Genomic DNA, 25,794 nt, shown 5'->3' with positions numbered 1-25,794 from the left:
AGTAGAAGTAAGGCCATTCGGCCCATCGAGTCCATTCTGCCATTCAATCATGGCTGATGGGCATTTCAACTCCACTTACCCGCATTCTCCCCGTAGCCCTTAATTCCTTGTGACATCAAGAATTTATCAATCTCTGCCTTGAAGACATTTAGCGTCCCGGCCTCCACTGCACTCCGCGGCAATGAATTCCACAGGCCCACCACTCTCTGGCTGAAGAAATGTCTCCGCATTTCTGTTCTGAATTTACCCCCTCTAATTCTAAGGCTGTGTCCACGGGTCCTAGTCTCCTCACCTAACGGAAACAATTTCCTAGCGTCCACCCTTTCCAAGCCATGTATTATCTTGTAAGTTTCTATTAGATCTCCCCTTAACCTTCTAAACTCCAATGAATACAATCCCAGGATCCTCAGCCGTTCCTCGTATGTTAGACCTACCGTTCCAGGGATCATCCGTGTGAATCTCTGCTGGACACGCTCCAGTGCCAGTATGTCCTTCCTGAGGTGTGGGGACCAAAACTGGACACAGTACTCCAAATGGGGCCTAACCAGAGCTTTATAAAGTCTCAGTAGCACAACGGTGCTTTTATATTCCAACCCTCTTGAGATAAATGACCTTAATGAGAGACTGTGATATTTGTCTATTTAACTTGCTTCTTGTCTTTCTGACCTATGGTTGTACTGTATATAGTTGTAATGTAACTTTTTTTTCTTCTTTTCTCTATCTTGTAACTAAGGATTGTATTGTGGTACTCTATACCTAAGATGTGTTATGCTGTAACTAATCTGTAACTGAACAAGCTGTACCTAGTATGTTTGTACAGAAGATGGCGCTGTAAGTGACGACTTATAAATGTTTCACTGTAGTTCATTTGAATACACGTGACAATAAAGTTAATTCAATTCCATTCAAAAGTGAATTTTTAAAAATATGTGCTCTTTAGATTCAATTTGTACTTGACCATGTGTAACGCAATAAAGAAGTAAGCCAGCCAGGTAACCAGAGTTAGCAAGTAAAGAATTGATTTTATTATTTAAAAAAAATTCAGTTACAAGTCTAAACATTACTAAAAGGTTTGACCTGTCTAAGATCCTGTGGCAAACACATACACATTAGCATGCAAGCAAACAGATTGGGGGTGGGGGTGGAATTGGGAAAAAATAAAATTCAGAAGAATGTAATTATATGTTCTGAGGTTCCTTTGGGTAGTTTTGAGTTTCCAGTCAGATTGCAACAGTACAAACTAATTATCCTTCTGGACTGCTTTAAACTGCATTCTGCCATCTTCCAGGGTGGGAATGTTCCATTTATTTTTAAATTCACTTTCTCCGTAATGTATTCCAACTTGTAAAAGAGATAGAATCTGAGCTTGAAAAAAAAACTATTGAGAGAGAGAGAGCTGCTGTATTATTATCCCAACCTGCAGGCCTTTTTGATATTAATCCCTTCTTTAACAAATTGACAAGCTTACAACCATAACTTATCACAAGTGGGAGGTTTCAGCCATCTGATAGCTGACTAAAGACCACACTGCTGGAATTGTCCATGTTAATGGAGATGTTTCAGTCACCTATTGTGAAAGTTATTAAGATGCTATCAAAGCAGGTAGGGGTATTTCAGCACCTTTTTCTCATAATGGGTTTCAATCAGATTTCTTTTTCCTCTAGCCAAACCTGCAGGCAAAATATCTGTTGCCGGTTTCAACTCATTAATACAAATCACTTTGGAATTCTCTTGAGCTTGGCCATATTAGTGGGTAGGTGACTTCTGCAATCGTTTTAGAATAGACTGTTCTGACTTACTTAAAGGTGTTTTCATTCAAATGAAAAAAACAGCTATTACATCAATTGATGGGATTAAAGTTTAAAAGTCCTTATATTATAATTTCATGACAATCCTCTCTAAGATTCCACCTTCAGGTGACTGTCTGTGTGCAGTTTGCACATTCTCCCCGTGACTGAGTGGGTTTCCTCCAGGTGCTCCAGTTTCCTCCCACAATCCAAAGATGTGCAGGTTTAGTGATTGGTCATGCTAAATTGCCGAAATTGTTCTGGGATGTGTGGGTGAGGTGCATTAGTCAGGAGTAAATGTAGAGTGGTAGGGCAATGGGTCTGGATGGGTTAATCTTCAGAGGGTTGGTTTGGACTTGTTGGGCCAAATGGCCTATTTCCCTACTGTAGAGATTCTATGATATTCTATTCAAAGAATATTTTGACATCTATTCTAAAGTTTGGCACCGAGATCTGAACATAATTTGATTTGCAGTTAAAGCATATAGAATGCTTTACATAGAGCTCAGCATAATGCCCTAGTTTTTACACTCCATACCTCTATTTACGAATGCTATATGCCTTTTATAGTGATATTACAATGCTACTGGGAACTATTAATATTCAGAAGAAATCTGAGGATTCAGCAAAACCATCCCAGAAGATTTCACATTTTTAAGCAAAACAAACTTAATTGTATATAAAGAGCAATAAACAAAACAAGCACCACTAAATTACAGCTTTAGCTGATAAATACTTGTTATAAACTCAGTTTTTTTATCTTCTTCATGAGAATTCCTTTTTCTTACAAAATATTGAAGTTGCAGTAACTACTCTAGAGACTAAAACAAATACATATTACAGTCCTCCACAATTATTTTTCTCAGTGGTCCAGCTATTCTTGGGGCTGAGAATCTTTTGCTTACATGACTATCCACCTTTCTTAATGGATCCGTGTTGTTTCAGCTCTTTGTATTGGTTATGGCAGATCCTCAGTTGCTTCCACAGCTTTCCAGGCTAACTGCTGGTTCCTTGCTGCCAGAAGGCTCTATAAACGACTTCTGTAGGTATTATACACTAGCTAAAAAACTAGAGTAAATTGTCTAGCTTTGTTTCCAACCTGAAAGCTGAGTGTAATGTGCAAGCCTCTAAAAATGGTCTGAGTTAAAATATGAAGGCAAAACGAAAGGGGAAGCAAGAAGAAAATAGGGAGAAAGTAGGGAAAAGATTGTCTCGCGTGAAAAGGAAATGTTAACATCTACTGACTAACTATATTTTTTTCTGAATCTAATAAATTAAATATTACATTTTGTGTTACATGAACATAATGAAAACGTTATTGGTATTTTCAAATTACTTCCTTGGCTGTTAAAACAAATATGGAATTCTTTCCTAGATAATAAATGTGTGATCAAATGATTGTTGAATTATTGTCTATAACATCTATAGATTTGACAACAGTTGTGTTCACTTCCCTGTCTTGAGAGTTCAATAGCCTCTACCTTGATTATTCATGTAACTGAGGTTAGATTTTCTCAGCTTCAAATAAGCCTTTAGATAATTGCTAATCTGGATCTTTCAAATTAAACTCCTTGTGCTCAGGTAAATTATTTTGTAGCAGTTCTAAACCATTTCCATTCTTCATTAGGAACTGTTTCACACATGCAAGTTTCACCAAGACCTTGGTGAAGTGAAACCAAAAGATCTTCCATCTATGGTTGTTTGTCCACGTAAGAATAAATTTCTGATCCTTCTCATTTAAAGTAAATGAATGGTCTTATTTGTTTAATTTTTTACCTTGTAAAACTCTCCCAAAGAAAATTTCCATTACCACACCAGGAAATCCCCCTCACATACAATTTGTATGTAAATGTCATGGCTCCAAAAATACCCTCAAGTTAATCTTAAACTGCCAAAACCACATGCCACTAGTTCCAAGTCCAATTTCTAAAATGGCTGGTATTAGAATATATGCAAAAATCACCTTACATCACACCTCTCCGAAAGAAGAATGGAAATGTATCTTTAAGAGTCATTTCTATTACCTAATTAAAAAAAAGTTAGCTCCATTCATATGTCACATTAATTGTAGTAACATGTTGACATTAAACATATAATGGATTACATTGCAATCAGATCTTAGCTAATGCCAGTGGGCACCACAGAATTTAATCTCATTCATAAGTGATTTCAATAAAGTTTCTACAGTAACATTCTTTTTTCAAGACACATGGTTCCAAAATGTATCCAACAAAATCAAAATATTGCTTTCACGTAAATATCAGTTTCTCTCAATTGTTGACAATCTGATTTAAAAATGAGCTACAGCTCCCAGAAGATTTAATATCTCTTTTTCAATGGCTGAGCATTTTTACAGACATGTGGGCAGTTCCTTTGCAAACAGCTGTTTGATCCCAGCCTTGCAGTAACATAACCACAATCACCTGATGAAGGAGCAGCGCTTCAAAAGCTAGTGCTTCCAAATAAACCTGTTGGACTATAACCTTGTGTTGTGTGAGTTCTAACTTTGCAGTAACATACTCCTCCAAACCAATGTCATTGACATCAACAGCCAATTTAAACAACTTTTCATAATTCAGCACTGTTAAAATTAGTGCAGTTAGCACAAGTCATCAGGTTTTCAAAGGCACTCTGACACTTATACATCTATTCAAATTTTCTGTCTTCATTCAATAACAGTGCTGAAGTTTGGAAAAAAAACATGTATTGGGTTCCATTCATGCTAGCATAACACAAAACTTCACATTTTGACTTAAATGCAGGAAAATCCAAGTAACTCCTACTTTCATTTCTCTAAATGGCCTTGTCCCACAGTGTGCCCAGATAAATCACTTTTGATTTGGTAGATTCATTCCTAGCCAGATTTGTAATCAAATTGTCTGTTTGTGGTGATCATACAGTTCAGTTAAATGGCATAAAAGTTCTTCCTAGGTTTGATTAAAAACAAATCATTGGAACAAACAACCCAGGCATGTAGTTATTCAAAACATTAGTCAAGGACTCTGGATAACAAGCGGCATCACCACTACACAGCGACAGCTATAGAGGAGAAGGGTGTGTCTGTTGCTTTGTCCCTTCCATTTCTACAGCTATTTCTATTCAGTTTTTCTTCCTACTCAGGAGACTTGATCTACCTCCTCACCCTCAGCTGCAAATCATGTACGCAAAGCCTGAACCCTCAGGAAGGTGAAGTTGTGCAAAGTGCAGGACACCTCATGAATCATTACATGTACTCTGAAGAGAATTGTAGGGTTCTTCCATCATGGTCCAGGTCATGAATACATTGTCTAAGTATCCAGTGGTTCAAATAATGATATTTTGTGTGGTAGCATAAAACTCTAATTGCATGAATGCTGTCTATGGGTGTTTGGGCTATGTACATGAGTCATGAGCTACATGGGCAGTGGACAGCCTTGTCACCCAAATGAAGCACCTGGCTTGTCATGGCACCCCAAAGGATGAAGTGATTTGGATTAATGGACTGCTATTAGGACAATGGACATTGACATGCATAGTGCACTGGGTATGGGTGCAGAGCAGATTTAGAGAGTGAAAGCCCTTTAGAGTACATCTCTGAATTTCCACATAGAACCTGCCAATGAGATGCATGTAGTCAATGATACTCAGCACCATGTCCTGGTCAGACCACATGCTGATTCTGCCTGCTTCTCTCAGTGACCTCTCTTATAGAATAGTGGCTAGTGAACTGCTCGAAATAAGCAAAACTCACAGAGGTTGACAGTCATGTTTACAGCTCCTAGCAACGCTGTTTATTGTCCACTTGTTCTGTGGTAGTATAGTGGTAATGTCCTTGACGTTGTAGTTCAGAGACCCTAGAATGCTACAGTAATGAATGCAAATCCCACCACAGTAACTGGAGAAATCTGAATTCAAATAATAAATGGGGAACCTAAAGTTAGCCTTGATCATAAAGCAATTGTTGCAAAAATTTAACTGGTTCATTAACACCCTTTTGGGAAGGAAATCTGCGATACATATCCAGATAGGCCTATGTGGGACTCCACATCAACATTTCTCCTTTTAATTACACTTAATTATCCTCTGAAATGACCTAGCAAGCCACTCAGCTCAAGGACAATTTGAAATGGACAACAAATGAAGGTTGCATTGGTGATGCCCACATCCCATGGGAGAATACGGAATTCTAGAATTGATAATAAAACAGTGTGCTCTGGAGTATTGCTGCCAAAGGCCATGTCTCAAATCAACCTATTTCAAACTTTCTTTCATGGAAATTACATTGCTAGCTAAGAATGCAGACTTTTCAGACAAAACACATTTTTTTTCCCCATTGAAATAGTGATACAAAGATGTCAAGCTTAATGTTATACAGTGTAACTTCCACGCTTAGATTATTTCATGGACAAGTGGATTTACTGAAAATGGAAAAGGATTAGACAATGAAATACCTTTGTGTTAAACTTTGTTTGCTTTGAGAGCTAAAGCAATTTTATTTTTACTTGATGCTCATGTTGTAATGAACTTTGACATGTAGTCACAAAGGTTCATAATGGTTCATCAGTTAGCCATTATGTATAAATCATCCTGGAATCTCAAAGATAGGCAACCTTTCTCCAAAGGGTCAGGAAGCACTATATTTGTGTAATGTTAATAAATGTCCAATATACATGTGTATTTCAGACAGCAAGGCACTCCATGGTGTCTGAAACTTCAGGACTGATTAGTTACAGCAACTGAAATTGCTCATGTCCCTGCACAAACCTTACTTTCTGTGTCCTTTACTGACTCTCAAAATTCTAATCATCAAAGAAAAAAATAAACTAATTTATTAAGTAACACCCCTTACGTTTTATATCATTTCTATACGGATAGGACATGAATGTTTATGTATCAAATGTTCAAAATATTTTCTGCATCAATCAATATTTGCAATGTATTTAAAATGAGCCAACAATTAGTACTAATTTTTAAAACAGAAATTTTCTCTAATCTACCATACAGGCTTGTAATCTAGAAAATGAACAGAAACTTGTTCCCTGTTGAGTAAGTTTAGGTGTCAGCACAATATCTCCCTGAATCAGCAGATTTCAGAAATGTTCCAGTTATCAAACTGGGTCATAGCTGGGGTCAGTAAGCATTTGAGAGATTGAGCTGCTATGCATCCACGGTGCTCCCCAACTCAACCTTCACCTGCTTAGCACCTGGTGTTGGAAAGTTATGGGATCAATTGTTCTCAAACACTTTTATCGAAAGTCAATGAATAATTATGGGTCACACCGTGTACATAATAAGACTATGTAATACTCATGATATGTAGGTGCTATATGCAAAGTATTGCAATAATATTATAAGAATAGAGATACTTCCTTAAAGATATCAGTGGAATGGAGTCTTCCCACTGTATAATCATCTATCCTTGGCGCAGGTATGGTAATAAGAGGAGCACAAAGCATATAGGTGTCCAGAGACAGAGAGAGGTAGAGTCAGCAAGAAGAAAGAACAATCAATCAAGTGGAGAGCAGGAGCAAGGAGAAACCACATCAAGGAGGGTTTTGAGACTTGATAAATGGAAGTCTTAAGAGAGCAGGGCTTCAGGACAACAAGAACCTGGAGTGGGCTGATATCTGGAGAGATTAGGAGTATGACCATGGCACAGCAAAACCATGGCACAGCAAAGTAGGGGGTGAGCGGAGCATGGGGAGATCAGAAGTCTGGGGATAGCAGGAACACAGTGACAGCAGGAGCGTGGAGGAGAAGACCACCATGGGAAGGGTAACTGGGGGAGTAGGAACACAGACTTGGGGGAGCAGTGACATGGATAGAATAGGAACATGGAGAAGTTAGGATCAACAGGAGACGCTCTGGCCTTGTAGTAATGTCATGAGACTAATAGTCCAGAAACTAGGTTAATGCTCTCAGAACATGAGATTGAACCTCGCCCAAGATTCGATTTTAAAAAAAATTAACTGGAAGTGAAAGCCAGCCTAATGGTGACTTTGCAACTACTGTCGATTGTTGTAAAAGCCCACCTTGCTCACAAATACCCTGTAAGGAAGGAAACCTGTCATTCTAACCTGGTCTGGCCTCCATTTGACCCCAGGCACACAGACTCTTAAATATCCTCTGAACTGGCACCAGGAAGTCCAATAGGTCAAGGGCAATTAATGATGGGAAATAAATACTGGCCTTGTCAGTGATGGCCACATCCCATGAAGACATTTTTTAAAAAAGCAAGGGGTGAACAGGAGAACAGGGAGATGGAAGCTGGAGAAGAGCAAGATCAAGGGGCGGGTAGAGCACAAGGGTGCAGAGCATGCTTCCTGCTACCGCACAGTTGTTTGATTTTGAACTCGAGGTCCTGTGTGATCGTTCCCTTGCAAGGTGCTCACAGCCACAGAAGCTTGATGCTGTATTAAATCACAGTAGGTTGCTCTATTTGGGATGTGCACAACGCAGCATTAGAACAGTCATACTACATATGTACTTCTATTCATTAATGTTTACACAATTGTACTCAAATGCATTTCAGGAGTTAGAATGAAGCCAAGTTCAACTCTTTGTCAGATCAGTTCTGTTTCAGCTCGTTTTAAATTGAGCAAGGTCAGAAGTCACATGACACCAAGTTATAATTCAACAGGTTTATTTGAAATCACAAGCTTGCAGCGCGCTGTTCCTTCATCAGGTGATTCAGCCTAGATCAAAAGAGAGTGCAGGAGGGTATGCCAGGAGCAGCACCAGGCATACCTGAAAATGAGGTGTCAGCCTGGTGAAGTTACCAAACAGGACACTTGCATGCCAAACAGCAAACACAGAGGTAAGCAATCTCATAACTGATCAATTAGATCTAAGCTTTGCAGTCCCACCAGTCATGAATGGTGGTGGACAATTAAACAACTCACTGAAAAAGGAGGCTCTACAAATATCTCAATCCTCAATGATGGAAGAGCCCAACACATCGGCGCAAAAGATAAAGCTAAAGCACTCACAGCAATTTTCAGCCAGGAGTGCTAAATAGATGATCCACCTCAGTCTCCACCTTCCAGATGAGCTAAAATAAAACTGTTAGCCATTTGGAAATTGCACTGATTTGGTCAGATTTTTAGATATTAAAACTCACTCAAGGTCCCACATACATGAGATACAGTCTTAAAGAAAGGAAATATGAACGGAGCTGGTGGAAGCAGATCCAATCACAACATTGTAGAGACATTTAGACAGACGCATGAACAGGCGGGGAGTAGAGGGATATGGATCATGTGTAGGCAGATGGGATTATTTAGAATGGCATTATGGTCGGCACAGACATGATGGGCTGAAGGGCCTGATCCTGTGCTATACTCCTTTGTGTCCTGTGAATATAGAAGCTAAAAGAGCAGGTCAGAGGCTAGGAATAATGTGAAAGTTATTCACCTCCTGACTCCCTAAAGCCTGTCCACTATCTACAAGGCACATGTCAGGAGTGTGATGGAATACTTCCCACTTATCTGGAGGGGTGCAGCTCCAACAACACTCAAGAAGCTTAACACCATTCAGGACAAAGCAGCAGCTTGATTGGCACCACATCCACTACTGATACACGAGATGCACAGCAGATATTCACCAAAGAGCCTGAGACAGTGTCTTCCGAACCCACGACCATTTCGATCTAGAAGGTCAAGAACAGCAGATACATGGGAACACCACCACCTGCAAGTTTCACTACAAGCCACTCACCGTCCTGACTTGGAATATATGACTGTTCCTGCACTGTTGCTGGGTCAACATCCTGGAATTCCCTCCCTAATGGCCTTGTTGGTCAACCCACAGCAGTTCAAGAAAGTAGCTCACCGCCATTTTCTCAAGGACAGCCAGAGCTGGGTAATAAATGCTGGCCAGCCAGTGACACTCATGTCCCATTACTGAATATAAAAAAAATGTCAAAGACATAAACACATGAAGCCTGCCAATGAAAGTGGGTATGCACAGCTTTTTAACTCCCTTTTATTGTTCAAAGTTTGTGAGAAGATTTGTAGCTCGGGTGCTCGTTGTTGTGGTTCTGTTCACCGAGCTGGGAATTTGTGTTGCAGACGTTTCGTCCCCTGTCTAGGTGACATCCTCAGTGCTTGGGAGACTCCTGTGAAGCGCTTCTGTGATCTTTCCTCCACCATTTGTAGTGATTTGAATCTGTCACTTCCGGTTGTTAGTTCCAGCTGTCCGTTGCAGTGGTCAGTATATTGGGTCCAGATCGATGTGCTTATTGATTGAATCTGTGGATGAGTGCCATGCCTCTAGGAATTCCCTGGCTGTTCTCTGTTTGGCTTGTCCTATAATAGTAGTGTTGTCCCAGTCGAATTCATGTTGCTTGTCATCTGCATGTGTGGCTACTAAGGATAGCTGGTCGTGTTGTTTCATGGTTAGTTGGTGTTCATGGATGCGGATCGTTAGCTGTCTTCCTGTTTGTCCTATGTAGTGTTTTGTACAGTCCTTGCATGTGATTTTGTACACTACATTGGTTTTGCTCATGCTGGGTATCGGGTCCTTTGTTCTGGTGAGTTGTTGTCTGAGCGTGGCTGTTGGTTTGTGTGCTGTTATGAGTCCAAGTGGTCGCAGTAGTCTGGCTGTCAGTTCGGAAATGTTCTTGATGTATGGTAGTGTGGCTAGTCCTCTGGGTTGTGGTGTGTTCTCGTTCCGTTGTCTTTCCCTTAGGCATCTGTTGATGAAATTGCGGGGGTATCTGTTTTTGGCGAATACATTGTATAGGTGTTCTTCTTCCTCTTTTTGCATTTCTGGTGTACTGCAGTGTGTTGTGGCCCTTTTGAATAGTGTCTTGATGCAACTTCTTTTGTGTGTGTTGGGGTGGTTGCTTTCGTAGTTCAGGACTTGGTCTGTGTGAGTGGCTTTCCTGTAAACCTTTGTGGTGAATTCTCTGTTTGGTGTTCTCTGTACCATCACGTCGAGGAATGGAAGTTGGTTGTCCTTTTCTTCCTCTCTAGTGAATAGGATTCCTGTGAGTGTGGCGTTGATGATCTGGTGTGTGTTCTCTATTTCTGCATTTTAATGATTACAAAGGTGTCATCCACATATCTGACCCAGAGTTTGGGTTGAATTTGCGGTAAGACTGTTTGTTCTAATCTTTGCATTACCGCTTCTGCTACAAGTCCAGAGATGGGTGAGCCCATGGGTGTGCCGTTGATTTGTTCATATATTTGGTAGTTGAATGTGAAGTGTGTTGTGAGGCACAAGTCCAGTAGTTTGAGTATGCCGTCTTCGTTCATAAGTTCAACGTCCTGTCGTCTGTTCTGTATGTCCAACAGGTTGGCTATTGTTTCTCTGGCTAGGGTTTTGTCGATAGCGATGAACAGTGCCATTACATCGAATGAGACCATGGTTTCTTCGTTATCTATGTGTATATTTCTGATGATGTCCAAGAATTCCTGTGTTGATTGTATAGAGTGTCTGGATCCGCTGATCAGGTATTTCAGTTTCTGCTGTAGTTCTTTAGCCAGTTTGTGTGATGGTGTCCCTGGTATTATACAATGGGTCTGAGTGGGATGTCTGGTTTGTGCACTTTAGGTAGTCCATAGAATCTGGGGGTGTTGTTGCTTTCAGGTTTCATTCTTTGTAGGTCAAACCTGGTTATCTGTCCATTTTTTTATAGGTTCCTCAGTCTGTTGTTTATCCTATTGGTGAGCTGTGGGGTGGGGTCAAACTCCCTCTTTTGGTAGGTGTTGGTATCTGCAAGTAGTTGTTGCGCTTTTTTGATGTAGTCTGCTTTGTCCAGGATGACCGTCATTCTGCCTTTGTCTGCTGGTAGTATGATTATGTTCTGATCGTTTCTTAGTGATTTTAGTGCTTCCCTCTCCTTGGTGTTGAGGTTATGTCTTTTCCTTGTTATCAGAGGTACGATACTTTGTCTCACTGTTGTGTCTCTTCTGTTAGTTCATTGTTCCTGAGTGTGCATTCTAGTGCTGCTAGGAGGTCTGCTGTCTTGGCGTCCCTGTGGTTGTAGTTGAGTCCCTTGACCAGTATTGTTCCTTCCGTGTCTGTGAGCGGTTTCTAACCCAGGAATGTGTTGTGGTGTCCTCTCTGTTATGTGTTAGTTTGACCATTTTTTCTTTGAGTGCCATTTTTTTTTGCAGTGTGTGGTCCTGTTCTGTCCTATGGTGACGGCCTGTTCTATGGTTCGGGTCCATTCCTGATTGGTGGTTCACAGAAGCGCTTCACAGGAGGCTCCCAAGCACTGAGGATGTCACCTAGACAGGGGACGAAACGTCTGCAACACAAATTCCCTTTTATTGTGATGTCCTTACATTTCAACTAGACTTGCACTGGCATACAAGTGTATATTTTAAAAAATAACAGGTTCATCATGTGAAACAGAACCCGCACAAAAGAAGGAAAATCTGTCAGGAACGGGATCCCTTTTGACCTTATAAAGTGGGTTTTATGGTTTGTGGATAGTTTACTGCTTCCCTCGTGATATCCATGAACCAATTTTTTTAGCTTGATCTAAAATGATAACATGCGTGTGGAGGGATGTTGGGTTATGGGAGAACAGGGAAGGGAGATGGATTGTAAGAAATTTTTTTAAAAATCCATAGGAAAGAAACAAAGAAAGAAATCCTGTGACAGATAATAGTGCTAATCATTCCACACAACACAGTTGCATGACAGAACAGCAGTGGTTAGCTGTCCAGCAAGATTCAACAATAGTCAGTAATCAAAAGGATGGGATTACTTCCCTTGATGGCACAGGCTCAGCACTATTCTGGCAACCAATGCCTCTGGAACACAAAGGTTCGCACTGTTTTGCTTTGCACAGAGAGTTAATCCCTGATCGTTTTTTTTTTGTATTACATGAACCCTAAGCTGGTTAGGTGACAGTCTGTGTGTTTGCATCCTTTTCGCTTTTTAGTACAGTGGAATAGAATGATGCTGCTGATTTATGCTATTCTTAACAAAGAAATAAAGGAAAACAGAACAGCTTCAAAACACCAGAAAATTAGGACTTGGAGATTGAAGGTAGGATTGATTTATATCCCTATAGATTCACCTCCACCCTTGGCAACAACAGCACAAATGAATTGATAGGTATGCCTCCGCCCCCTTTTTTTAGTTTCACAGTAGCTTCATGTCCTGATGTGGACGGCTTGTATGTTGAAAGCCAAGGTTGGGTCACCATGCAGCAACAATTGCTACTCACGCAAACAGATGTCACGTAATGTTTGGATCATTTTATTCCTTGCTTGTTATTTATTTCTGGTGTGTGTTGAAGATTCAAACATTGATAGTTTTGATTGTGTTTGAGTTCAAATGTTGTAGTCACTTTGGGATTAGAGTCACTGTTTGAATTCAGCAGTGAAATGTATGCATTTTTAACCTCTTGATTCAAACCAATGACAAAATTTATCTTATCCTTATTTTAAATGGAGTTATGATTGAATGGAATGGAATATCCGTAAAATTAGAATTAATCGAATTACATTGTTAATAAATCTGGGACATTTCACAAAGTAATGTGCATTTGATAAGCAAGCAAATGTCAGAATATCTAATTCATAACAACCCAATATAAAGTGAAAGTTAAAAATTTGTCAGAATGATATAACCTGTATAATATCTCCACAGCATGGTAGACATCTTGTGAGCGAAAATATTTCTGACATCACTTGACTGATCATGGTACAGTGTGTAGCACTCAGCAGGTTGGAAAGATATTCAACAAAGATAAATCTAGCTCGCTTTTGTTTTGGTAATGTTTTATAGCACATCAAGTTAAAGCTAATTTTTATTATTACATTTATGGTGTTGTATCTTAAATTTCATCTGCCATTATGCCACCAAATCTTATAAGTGCTCGTCAATTTTAAGCTTTATATTTTCGCTCATATTTTGGACTTTGATTTCAATGAAATTAAACCTTGCAAATAACCTTGCTATAAACCTCTCTGTGTTAACTTAATGCTCTGGAGTATGTAGACATTACTGTTGTGAGCTCTTGGTGATGCAATTGTATTGAAGGCCAAATCATCTCTGTAGACAAAATTTCAATAAACTGCTTGTATTGAAGTTCTCAAACATATTGCAAATGTGGAGATCTAAAATAAAACGCTGGAGAAACTCAGCAGGTCTGACAGGAATTTTGGATCAAGAAATAGAGTTAATATTCCAAGTTCAATATGAGATTCAAAGTGGCCGCAAGAGTCAATGTTAGCTCTGTTTCTAACTCCACAGAGGCTACCAGACATGTTGAATTTCTCCACCATTCTCTATATTTATGTTGAGCTGAAGTATGCATCATGAGCTATATTTGCATATTTCACAAACTTAAGTCTAAACAATTTTGAAAATGATTCTGGTACTATTTCCAGTTAATGGATTCAAAGAAAGGATGTGCAAAGTAATTTGTAACCAATTAAGTGGCTTTTAAGTAAAAACAAGAATATTTGAATTACTCATCAGTTCTAGCAGCATTTAGCTGCAATCAATTTACAAACTATAGGTGCCACAAAAAGTAAATAAAATAAATCACCAGATTTTAATTTTAATTCAAATGCAAGCTCTGAAGCCAAGCAATCATTTGCTGCATTTAAGGTAACTGATCCACTACACAGTGCGTAGTGGGGACGTTCAGTATTTTTGTGTTGTTCTAAATCTCCATAAGTCACAGAAAACTCTGTGCTGGTCGGAGTCATACCTAACACAAAGTAAGATAGCTATGATTGTCGGAGCCCAATCAACTTAGCCAAATGATATTGTTGGAGGCATTGCTCAGGTATTGCTCTTAAATCCAAGTCTTACACATCGCAGATTTTCAAGCATCTGAACTGCTTTTTAATCACAGGACAATATAGAATGGGAGCAAGCCATTTGGCCCATTGGATCCACCCAACCCTCCAAAGAGCATCCCACCCAGTTCCAGACATACCTATAACTCTGCATTTCCCGTGATTTAGCCTGCACATCCCTGGACTCTTTGGACAATTTAGTATGGCTAATCCATCGAACCTGTGCATTTTTTGACTATGGGAGGAAACTGGAGCACCCAGAGAAAACCCACGTAGTGACAGGTAGAATGTGCAAACTCCACACAATCTCCCAAGGCTGGCATTGAACTCTGGCCCCTGGTGCAGTGAGGCAGAAGTGCTAACCACTGAACCAATGTGCCACCCATAAGGTGTGGAGGTGCGATGCTTACAAGAACAGGAAGCCAAGAAAAGGGTGTTCAGTAGAGCATTGAGGTAAGATGGAACTAGTATTGAGGTCTGGAGTGTTGTGGAGGCATTGCTCCATATGGATTCAGCAAACTTGTGTAATACGGTGTTTCAATCTTTGACTTTTGTTGCTGTTATCTTCATATGTCCTGAAAGGACAAAGTGCTTTTAGAGTCAATGGTGGGTTGGTATCACACTTTAATTTCTGACCATCTATGTGGATCTGCAATTATGTTTTAGTACTGTGAAGCTGGAATACGATGGATATGGTTTTCGAGGGATTCAGTGTGAGATGCCATGTACTGCAGTAGCCTGTCAACTTCAAAATATCTTCATTAAAGATTTGGCCCAGGGAGATTGGAGCATGGGTAGCACAATGGTACAGCTGAACTTGTGAGACATTATTGTTGACAATTCATTATATATATGTTGGACAGCATCAAAGCTAGCACTGAACACTATGGTAGTCCATTGGCTAGGTTTTTCCACTTACTTCTCTCTGTTTTGAAGGAACGTTTCAGTGACTATCGCAACCCAGGTTGAAAGTACTACTCACAGCTTTAAAAGAGGCTAGTGTGCCATGCTTTAATAGAGGCAGCTGGTAGGACTAGTCAGTTCTGCAGGACAATCGTCTTCTGTATCTTGTTGCTATTTTTTCGAATCAATTCTTACAGCTAATGCATTTTGTTGATATGGTTGTGAGATAAATGATGCCAGTTCATTAAAAGCACTTCACTGCACTTCTTCAAAAAGCTTCACTGGATGTTTTACCTCTGCCTGACAGATATAGTTCACAATGTCATCCTGAAGGTGACACTTAGAACTGTGCACCACCTCCTTTCAATAGTGTTGTCCCAGTGTTCTGGCCAACATTCATCACTTTAACCATCCAAAAACAGATTAATTGACCATTCATTTGATGATTGTGGCGAGACCATGCTGTGAATGTAGTGACTGTCACATCTGTCTTCATCGATGTGCTGTGGGCTCTCAGCAGCAGCTGTGGCTTTGGCGATATTGCAATTTTCTGTTTATAATCATGTCCAGAGAGATATGAGAAAACACTGTGTTTTATTATTCATACTTGGCATGCAAGCATTGCTGATAAGACCAGCATTCAATGCTAACCTCTAAATGCCCTTGATAAGGTAGCAGTGAACTGCCTTCTTGACCTGCTGGAATCTATTTGGTGTAGGTCCACCAACAGTTCTGTTTTGATACGAGTTCCAAGATTTTGACCAAGCGACAGCAATATAATTCTAAGTCAGAACGACTTGTCACATGGAGGGGGACTTGCAGGTAGAACCCATCTAAGTGATAAAGGTTGCAAATGTTAAAGGCTTTGCTGAAGGACGCATGGCGAGTGGGATACACTGTTACCGCTCTATACGGCTGATCCAGGGCATAAATATTTCAGGTGGTAGATGGGATGCTGACCAAGTGGGCTGCTTTGTTCCAGATGATATTGAATTTCTTGACTGTTGTTGGAGCTGCATGCATCCAGGCAAATGGGGAGCATTGTAATACACTCCACGCTTGTGCCTTATAGATGGTGAACATACACTGGGGAGTCAAGAGGAGAGTTAACACTTCCGATATCTGAGCATCTTACCTGCTCTTTAATCACAGAGTAATATGATTGATCCAGTTCAGTTTCTGATCAATAGTAACCCTAGGATATTGTTGGTGGCAGATTTAGTGATGGTAACACCACTGAATGTCAAGGGATAATTGTTAGATTCTCTCTTCTTGGAATGGTCATTGCTTGGCACATGTGTGCCTCAAATGCCATTTGAGACTTATCAGCTCAAGTCCGATTGTTGTCCAGATTTTGTTGTTTGCAAGATGGACTGTTTCAACATTGAAGGGGTTGGAAATGGGGCTAAACCCGCGACAATGTAAATAGGCTGAGATGATTGGCCTCCAACAATCACAGCCATCTTCCTTTGTGATTTTTTTTTAATTTCAAAAATATACTTTATTCATAAAAAATATTTTGATGATCTGTACAATTGGTCATGCCATACATACGTCAACATCTTTGCATACAGAGATCGAGTAATTATTCATATATATAAGTCTATGTTTACCATTCATATATTTGGCTGAGGCGTCAGCAAAGCCCACTTACTGCATGGGCCCCCTGTTCTTAGGCAGGCAGATGTTACACGGTGGTCTTTCCCCACCACGCTTTGGAGGCCGCTGCCCCAAACTTCAGCGCGTCCCTCAACACATAGTCCTGGACTTGGAATGTGCCAGTCTGCAACACTCAGTCGGGGTCAGCTCCTTCAGCTGGAAGATCAACAGGTTTTGGACAGACCAAAGAGCGTCTTTCACCGAGTTGATGATCCTCCAGGCATAGTTGATGTTTGTCTCGGTGTGCGTCCGGGGAACAGACCGTAGAGCACGGAGTCCCACGTCACGGAGCTGCTTGGGACAAACCTCAGCAAACACCACTGCATTCGTTTCCAAACATCCTTTCCAGAAGGAGGTGTGTGACAGTCTTGTCCCCCCCACAGCCGCTTCGAGGGCAGCGGGCGGTGTGGCTGAGAGTCCGGGTGTGCATAAAGGATCTCACAGGCAGAGCCTTTCTCACCACCAGCCAAGCCATGTCTTGGTGCTTGTTGGAAAGTTCTAGCGATGAGGCGTTCTACCAAATGGTTTTGACAGTCTGCTCAGGGAACCGCTCGACAGGATCCGCCCTCTCCTTTTCCCGAAGGGTCTCAAGGACACTACGTGCTAACCACATCCTGATGGACTTGTGGTCAAAGGTGTTTTTCTTCATAAATTTCTCCACGAAGGACAGGTGATACGGAACGGTCCAACTACTCGGAGCGTTCCGCGGCAGCGAGGCCAGGCTTATCCTTCGCAACACCAGGGACGGGTAGAACCTCAGTAAATAGTGACACTTTGTGTTTGCGTACCGGGGATCCACGCACAGCTTGATGCAGCCACACACAAAGGTGGCCATCAGGGTGAGGGTGGCATTGGGTATGTTTTCTCCCCCGTTGCCCAGATCTTTATACATTGTGTCCCTTTGGACGCGGCCCATCTTTGATATCCATATAAAATGGAAGATGGCCCGGGTGACTGCGCCGGCACAGGTTCTGGGAATAGGCCAGACCTGTGCCACATATAACAACACTGAAAGTGCCTCACACTTGGTGACCAGGTTTTTACCCGCTATGGAGAGTGACCGTAGCTTCATTCTGCCCAGTTTCTGCCTCACTTTTTTGACACACTCTCCCCAAGATTTGGCGCACGCCCCAGCTCTTCTGAACCAAATACCCAGCACCTTCTGGTGGTCAGTCCTGATGGTGAGGGGATGAAGGATTGGGCGACCCAGTTCCCGAAGAGCATGGCCTCGCTCTTGCCTCGGTCGACCTTGGCTCCAAGGTCCGTTCGAACTGGTCACATATGCACAAGAGTCTGTGCACGGACAGCAGATCCGAGCAGAAAACAGCGACATCACCCATGTACAGGGAGGCCTTAACCTGCAGGCCCCCGCTGCCAGGAATAGTCACCCCCCCCACCCCGGCTCGCATCCTTCCTGACGGACTCTGCAAATGGCTCTATGCAGCACACAAACAAGGCAGAAGAGAGAGGGCAGCCCTGCCTGACTCCAGGGAAGCTATCTGATTCCCACCCATTGATGGAGACTGCACTGACAATGTTGGTGTCTGATCCAATTACAGATTCCCTCCCCAAAGCCCATTTTGGAGAGAACATCTTCCTTTGTGATAGGTTTGCCTCAAGCCAGCAGAGAGTTTTCTGTTGACTTCAATTAAGCTGGCATTCCTTGCTCCCACATTTAGGCAAATCTGCCTTTAGGTCATTCACACCTCACCCAAAAATAGAGTAATGTATCCTTGTCTGCACCAGTTAAGTTGAAGGGCACTGGCTGAAGCCATACTGAACATAAATGAGCAGGTTGTTTCCAATTAAGTACTGCTTCATAGCACTGTCAACCTTGGCTGATGACTGTATGCAGACTAATTAAGTGATAGGTAATTGGCCAGATTTGATTTGTGCTGCTTTTAGTGGGCAGGATATACTCAGAATACTTTCTACATTGTCTGATCAATGTCCATGTGTAACTTGGATAGGGATGCAACTCTTTCTGGAACACAAGACTAAAATGCTGCTGCCGGCATAAGGTTGTTCCCTGTTACCTTTCTGTATCCAGCACCTTGCGCCAATTCTTAATATAACATAAAATGCATTAAATTATTGGAAGACTGGCATTTATGAAAGTGGAGGAGGCCAAGATAAATCATACACTTCAAACAATTCACTGAAAATGTGTATAAATGCTTTAGCCTTGTATTTAGCACTTAGGTGCTGGGCTCCACCCATTGTTAAGGATCATGATATTTCTGGAGATTTATCATCCGTTATTTAATTAGCCACAACTATTAAATGACTGGATATGGCATAACAGCAAAACTTTGATCTGATTCATTGGTATGCAACTTCATAACCCTGTCTGTAGAATGCCACTTCTACCATATGACAACATATAGTCCTGTATTGTAACATCACCAGTTTGGTACCTCATTTTCAGGTGCTCCTGCCATGCTGTCCTGTTTGACCCAGTGTTGATCCCTGAATTTATGACAGTAGCTGAGTGAAGGATATTCTGGCCATGTGATTACAAATTGGTGATTGAATACAAAGCTGCTGTTGCTGATAGCCCACACACCTCAAGGATGTGGAGCTTTAGTACTATCCTAAATCGATCCCCTTGACACAGTGAGAGTGCAACACAATACAATGAAGAATGTCCTCCATGGAAGTCAAGACATGGTTTCAGAAAGGATTATAGAGTCGTCACTCCTACAAATACTTTCATGAATAGATGTATCTGTTAGATGATTAGTGAAGACAAGTGACACCAAGTGTTTCCATGTTATGATTCTCTCACTGCGTGCAATAGACCCAGCCTTGCAGATATATCCTTCAGGAGTCAGGCAGCCCCGTCAGTCATGGCACTTTAATGCCGTATGTGAAAACCAACTGTCAAAAGATTGAAGTTCCACTCTCAGTACATGCTATGTCCTTGCTACTAGTGGTGCTTCTTCCAAGTGGTGTTTAACATGGGAGACCATTGATTCATCAGCTGGAGGAGGGCAATAGATCGTACTCAGCAGATTTCCTTGTCCACAAATTCCAGAGTTAATGTTGAGGACTTTCAGGGCCCCTCCCACCTGAGTATATACCAATTGGCTGATGGCTCCAGTGTGTCTGACCTGCTGGTGGGACAGCACATATACAAGAGGATGATAATGGAGGAGGCTTGATATTGGTTGGTGAGATAGGATTCAGTAGGCATGACAATATGGCTTATCTAGTCTTTGGAACAGCTTGGATTATTTTAGTACAAATTTCCCGACGCTATTAGGGACAAGTTTGTAGATCAATTGGGAAGGGTGTGCACTTGCTTTTTTCCAGTACCTAGATCAATGCTCAGTTTTCTGGCTGTTTGCTAGACCGATTTCAGAAATCAATTATGATTTAATTGTATTGTAAGTATAAATGTAAGCATTATACTAAACTTTACCTGGCAATGAGAACTGTTTAAAATTCTCTTGATTTTTTGTGAACATTTGATTTTCTTTTTAAACATAAATCTAATAATGCTATCCTTAAACTACTGTGTCATTAATTTGAAAATTTAGCTAATCAGGTTTGCATATTCCTTGTTTTGAATTTTACTGACTTAACATTTGTAATTGTTTAAGGCTGTGCCATTTCTGAATTTGAGATTTTTTAAAATTTGTTCATGGAATCTGGGTACTATTGACTTCGTGAGCATTTATTATCCATCCCTAATTGCTCAGGGGGCCATTAAGTGTCAACTACATTGCTGTGGGTCTGGAGTCATATGTAGGCCAGATGAAGTAAGGATGGCAGCTTCCTACCCTAAAGGACATTAGTGAACTAGGTAGATTTTTCGGACAATCAGCAACAATTTCATGGTCATCATTAGACTCCTACTTTCAGATATTTCTTGAATACAAGAAATAAGTGCTCTCTTACCTCAGAAAGACAGACGTACTGACTTGCACATGCGTTTAATTTTGTAGCCATTTTTTTCATGAACAGCCTGGTAAAGTGACGGAAATACCCTGCAGACACTGCCACTACCTCCTCTCCATTGATAGTCCTTCAGTCTTACTGATTCCCATGACTGGCTTCTCCCTTATATTCTATCATCCTTATTCAGTCACTTACTCATTCTCCCTCCACTGCGTATTGAACAATTATCCTGTGGGAACAAATTACTGGAGATGCTGGAATCTGTATTGAAAACTAAAAATGTTGGAAATCACAGAGGGTTAGGCAGCATTCAGGGAGAGGCAGCAAGCTAATGTTTTGAGTCTAGGTGACTCTTCATCAGAATTACCATCCTATGATGTCCACCCTAGTTTCTATCCTTCCTTCTCCCCCTTGACCCTATCATTATGACTTCTTTCTGCTTCCCAGTTTCCTTCCATCATTTCCCAGTATCTTTCCATTACCCGATCAAACACAGTCTTTCAGTCCCATTCCCTTTCCTTCCTTTTCACCCAGTGCAACTTTTCTTTGTGAACATTGCCTGCTGAGCTCTCTCTTTGACTGAGCCTCCCTTTAAGTAGATCTTTTTTTTTTGAAGTGGAACATCTTTTCATTTTTGGCTGCATTGCAGTTGAGCCCTGCTTGCATGCCGTGGTCAAGTTTACCGGCATCAGTCAGTCTGGCTGCCTCCCGTGGTCAGCCTTCACCTTTTATGCTGAGAGCTGCAACAAACAAGACGGCGTATAATTGAGACATCCATGATCTGGTTGACATGGGAAAGCTTTGCCCCTTATATTGTGAGCGTTTAACAACTACAAGCAAGACCACCTGCGGCTAAGAGCGGGTTAATATGCTGACGTCTTACACTGGAAGAATTTGTAGAAACAAATTGCTTGATTACAAAGGAGCCAAGCAATTGGTTGTGATAGTGTCCCTATCTCAGGGTCAGATGTTATGCATTGAAATCCCACCTAGAATCACTGAGTCATAGAAGTTTACAGCATGGAAACAGGACCTTCGGCCCAAATTGTTCATGCTGTCCAGTTTTCATGATTAATCTAGTCCCATTTGTCTGTGTTTGGTCCATATCCCTCTATATTGATCCCGTCCATGTACCTGTCCAAATGTTTCTTAAATGAAAAATTATATTACCTCCACCACTACCTCTAGCAGCCTAATCCAGACAGTCACCACCCTCTGGACCATTTTGTATCTCTCACCTCTCACATTAAACCTATGCCCTTTAGTTTTAGATTCCCCTACAATCAGGAAAAACTGTTGACTATCTACCTTATATATGCCTCTGTTGATTTTATAAAGTTACGCCTCAGTCTCCTACACTCCAGGGAAACATGTCAGAGCCTATCCAGCCTTTCCTGTTAACTCAAACCTTCCAATATAGGTAGCTTCCTAGTAAATCTTTTCTGCACTCTTTCTAGTTTAATAACACCCTTTCTATAGCAAGGCGACCAGAAGTGCACAGAGTACTCCAAATATGGTACACCTACACAACTCCAAATATGTGTGTCATAAGATTTGTGAATAGGTGGATTTCAAAAATGAAATGAAGGAACCAAGTCAGGGAGGATGTTGTATTTGCCGGTACTTGGAGGAGAAAGCTTGTGCTGTCAGGTACATACCTCATATCGTCAGGTTTGTGACCACGTTTCCCACTTTTGCCTAATAAGATTACGGTCATGAACGTATCTCCTAATGAATGCAAGGAGGTTCCAGACCATAACAATTGGGAAACCCAGACTGCCTGAAATTTTCTGAGAACTAAAGGAAAACTTTAACTCGCCGTCAACAACCTGATCTTCTGGCCCCCACTCAATACATTTCCTCCATCCAGTTTTCGAATAGCTCCAGGTGGGCACGGAAGATTTGATCCAGTTTATCACAGCCTATTTAAGAATAATTAAATGTCTTGTGTAGTTGGGCAAAGTCCTTCTACTCTTCCATTTCAATTAAAATCTCACTGTTTAAGGTTTATTGCCTTTACTCATTCTTGAATTAAAATGTATTGCTTCCTCTTTTCCTACCTTGAAGTTCAGCTATCACCTATCCTCCCTTTTTATCTATGCCTCATTGCAGGTTTTTGGAACCGTGATTCCAATTGCTCTGCCACAGTAAGGTTAACATTGTTATCTCAAAGCCTAAAGTGCAAATAATCGGTACCAAAAAGACAAGAGTGGTCCCAAATTGAACTCCATATAGGCGCAACAGAGAACCTATTCTTCAACCTTTTCCTTATTTTCTTGAATTCCAACTATCCATCTTAGACAGTGCCTGGAACTGACTTGCTTCCACTCTGATTCAGATGGTTTTTAGATGGCTGTGCAATCCATAATGCAACATTGAGAGTCTGCTAAATGTTGGTCAATTGGAGGAGGTTGGGTAAATGGGGTTGGTTGAAGGTTTGTGTGCTCCCACCAGCAACTGAACTTAACCTCTGCACATTCCTGATCAACTTTCTCAAACTGTTCACTCCCTTCCTGACTTAGCCTTCTTCGTTTTGGTCAGTCACAAGCCAGAGTCTCTAATGAGTTGGTGCTTATTTTTGATTCCTTCTCAAATGTTTTGAGGAAATCCCAAAAACATTTCTGTTGGACTCAGCAAGATGATGGGCAATTCATTAGAACTGCCATGGGCAGCTCTGCCTAACAGCCAAGACATATTGGTGTTTTTTGCCATCCCTGGCTAACTTCTATGAGAGAATTGGTCATTTAAAACTTTGAGAACACATAGTTGTTCACATTTTGGAGTGGGAAGGATGCCAAAGGGAAAGGGAGTGAGCAAACAGCAGCAGGGAAAACACTCCCCTACAGCACTGGGGACACCAGAGGCTGGAGCAGCGGCCTCTCCTGAAACCCCAGGGACTTTGCGTGTCCGCAGGAATTGGTGGTGGCAATGGCGAGACTTACCGCGAAGGCTGAGGCTGCATTTGAGGAGATTCGTGCCCAGATTCACGTTCATGCTGCAAAAGCATGAATGGGAACTCTAGGACCTCTGGGCGTGTATGGAGGAGGTGGAGGGTCGAACCACGGCCTCGGAAGCGACTGAGTCCTCATCCAAGCAAATTCAGGCCTTGGAGCCGCAAGTGCGGGCCTTGTGAGATCAGGTTGACGACCTCAAAAATCAAGGTCGGAGGATGAATCTGCAGATTGTCAGGCTCATGGAGGGTCAGGAAGGTGGGCAGCCAGTCAGCTTCTTTGAAAACTGGCTGCCACAGTTCCTGGGCCTTCAAATCGAGTTCAGCCGGCTGCACATTGCAAGAGCCTATTGGGTGGTGGTGCGCTGTTCCAGGCTGGTACAGCGCTCCTGCCCAGTCCTAATACACTTCCACACATACAAAGAAAAGCAAAGTGCGATAGAAGCCTCCAGATCACTGGGGAAAAATCCACAGGAGCTGCTGCACAAAGGGTCAAAATGATGTTCTTCCAAGATTTCTCAGCAGCTGTAGTCCAAAAGATGAAGTCTTTTGGTGAAGTTAAGAAGAGGGTGAGGAACCTGGGCATCCAGTACTCCATGAGGTACCCAGTGGTGCTCTGTTTCAGCCATGAGGATTCGGTGCTTGACTCGGCGGATAAAGCCAAGAATTTTGTGGATTATCTAAAATAGACTGACTGATCTGAAGAATATGGTCAATGTTTGTTCTCTTTCCTTCTTTCCCTGTATTTTCCCTTTTATTTCCCTCTCTCCCTAGTAATTTTTTTAAGGGGAAAAGAACCTTGGAATATGTTGTTCCTATTATATTTTTTATAACTGGATTTGATCATGGGAAATTTAATGGGTGCTCTTTGTTGCTTTCCCTTTTTCGTTTGTTCTTTCTGTCTTTCAGTCATAATTGGGGGTGACATAGAGCCGGGATAGGCAGAGTGCTTATCCTGACTTTGTCTTCTTTTGTTGATTTAAGTATCATCTCCTTGTTTACTTATTTATTTTTGCTTAAGGCTGGGGCCCAATCTGGGCTTGAAGGAACTGTGAAGGGGGGGAAATGGGTCGAATGAGTGCCCCCTATGGGCAGGGGGTGAGAGTCTCATGTTCAAGGATTTACAGTTGGTTTTCTTTGTAGCTTTTTGGTAGCAATAGTCATTGTAGTTACGTTAGAGTAGTTTTTGTAAACACAGTTTTACAACTTTATGAGTCTTCATTTACTTGTGCTTGGCGCATTGCAAGTAGAGTTCTCCCTCCTGGGGGTTCAAGAGTCTCTGAAAGGGGATATGGCTAATTGTCTTGTTAAATGGTGCACATAGAACATCAAGGGAAGTCATTCGCTTGTCAAAAGAAAAAAGTGCTTTCTAGCCTTAAGATGGAAGAAGTTGATATTGCCCTGTTGCAGGAAACCCATCTTGATGATGGGGAACACCTAAAGTTACAACAGAGGGGTTATGACCGGGTATTCTTTTCATCCTTTACTTCCAAAAGTAGGGGAGTGGCAATACTTATCCAGAAAAATCTTCCGTTCACATTATTGGAGCAGGTGAAAGATGAGCAAGGACAGTTTGTGATACTTAAGGCCCTGATACTTGGGGAGGAATATGACATCTTAAATGTCTACTGTTACCTGTTGCATCCCTTCAAATTTTTGATCAGTTGGGAGTGGAGACCTCTTCTGAAACATGGGAGGACATATGGGAGAATGTGCGAATGATCTCAATCTGTAATAGGACATACGCTATGCAGTTAAAAGTTCTGCATAGGGTTCATTTGGCACCGGACCATCTGGCAAAGCTTAAAAAAGGGGCATCTTCAATGTGCCCCAAATGTAAAGT

The 25,794-nt window shown here is 41.4% G+C and overlaps 1 protein-coding gene across 6 annotated transcripts in view; it reads left to right on the top strand.

The window, feature by feature from the left end:
* Positions 1-25,794, top strand: part of hao2 (hydroxyacid oxidase 2 (long chain)) — a 161,188-nt gene that overhangs the window by 96,075 nt on the left and 39,319 nt on the right. Inside the window, exon 1 of one of the 6 annotated variants that reach the window (XM_072585255.1) lies at positions 12,717-12,770. The exons of 3 other annotated variants lie outside the window; for them this stretch is intronic. Coding sequence is in view for 1 of the 3 variants with exons in the window: in XM_072585249.1 (XP_072441350.1) it covers positions 12,929-12,966 (38 nt within the window). In the remaining 2 variants the exon portion in view is untranslated. Of the gene's footprint in view, positions 1-12,716; positions 12,771-12,888; positions 12,967-12,989; positions 13,011-25,794 lie in introns of those variants that run through there. 2 more of the 6 variants (XM_072585249.1, XM_072585256.1) reach the window with 2 other exon arrangements.

The sequence above is a fragment of the Chiloscyllium punctatum genome, chromosome 15 (genome assembly GCF_047496795.1).
Source record: "Chiloscyllium punctatum isolate Juve2018m chromosome 15, sChiPun1.3, whole genome shotgun sequence".
NCBI classification, from domain to species: Eukaryota; Metazoa; Chordata; class Chondrichthyes; order Orectolobiformes; family Hemiscylliidae; genus Chiloscyllium; species Chiloscyllium punctatum.
Note: the sequence above shows the minus strand (reverse complement) of the source record. Positions and strands in the feature narration are given on the sequence as shown.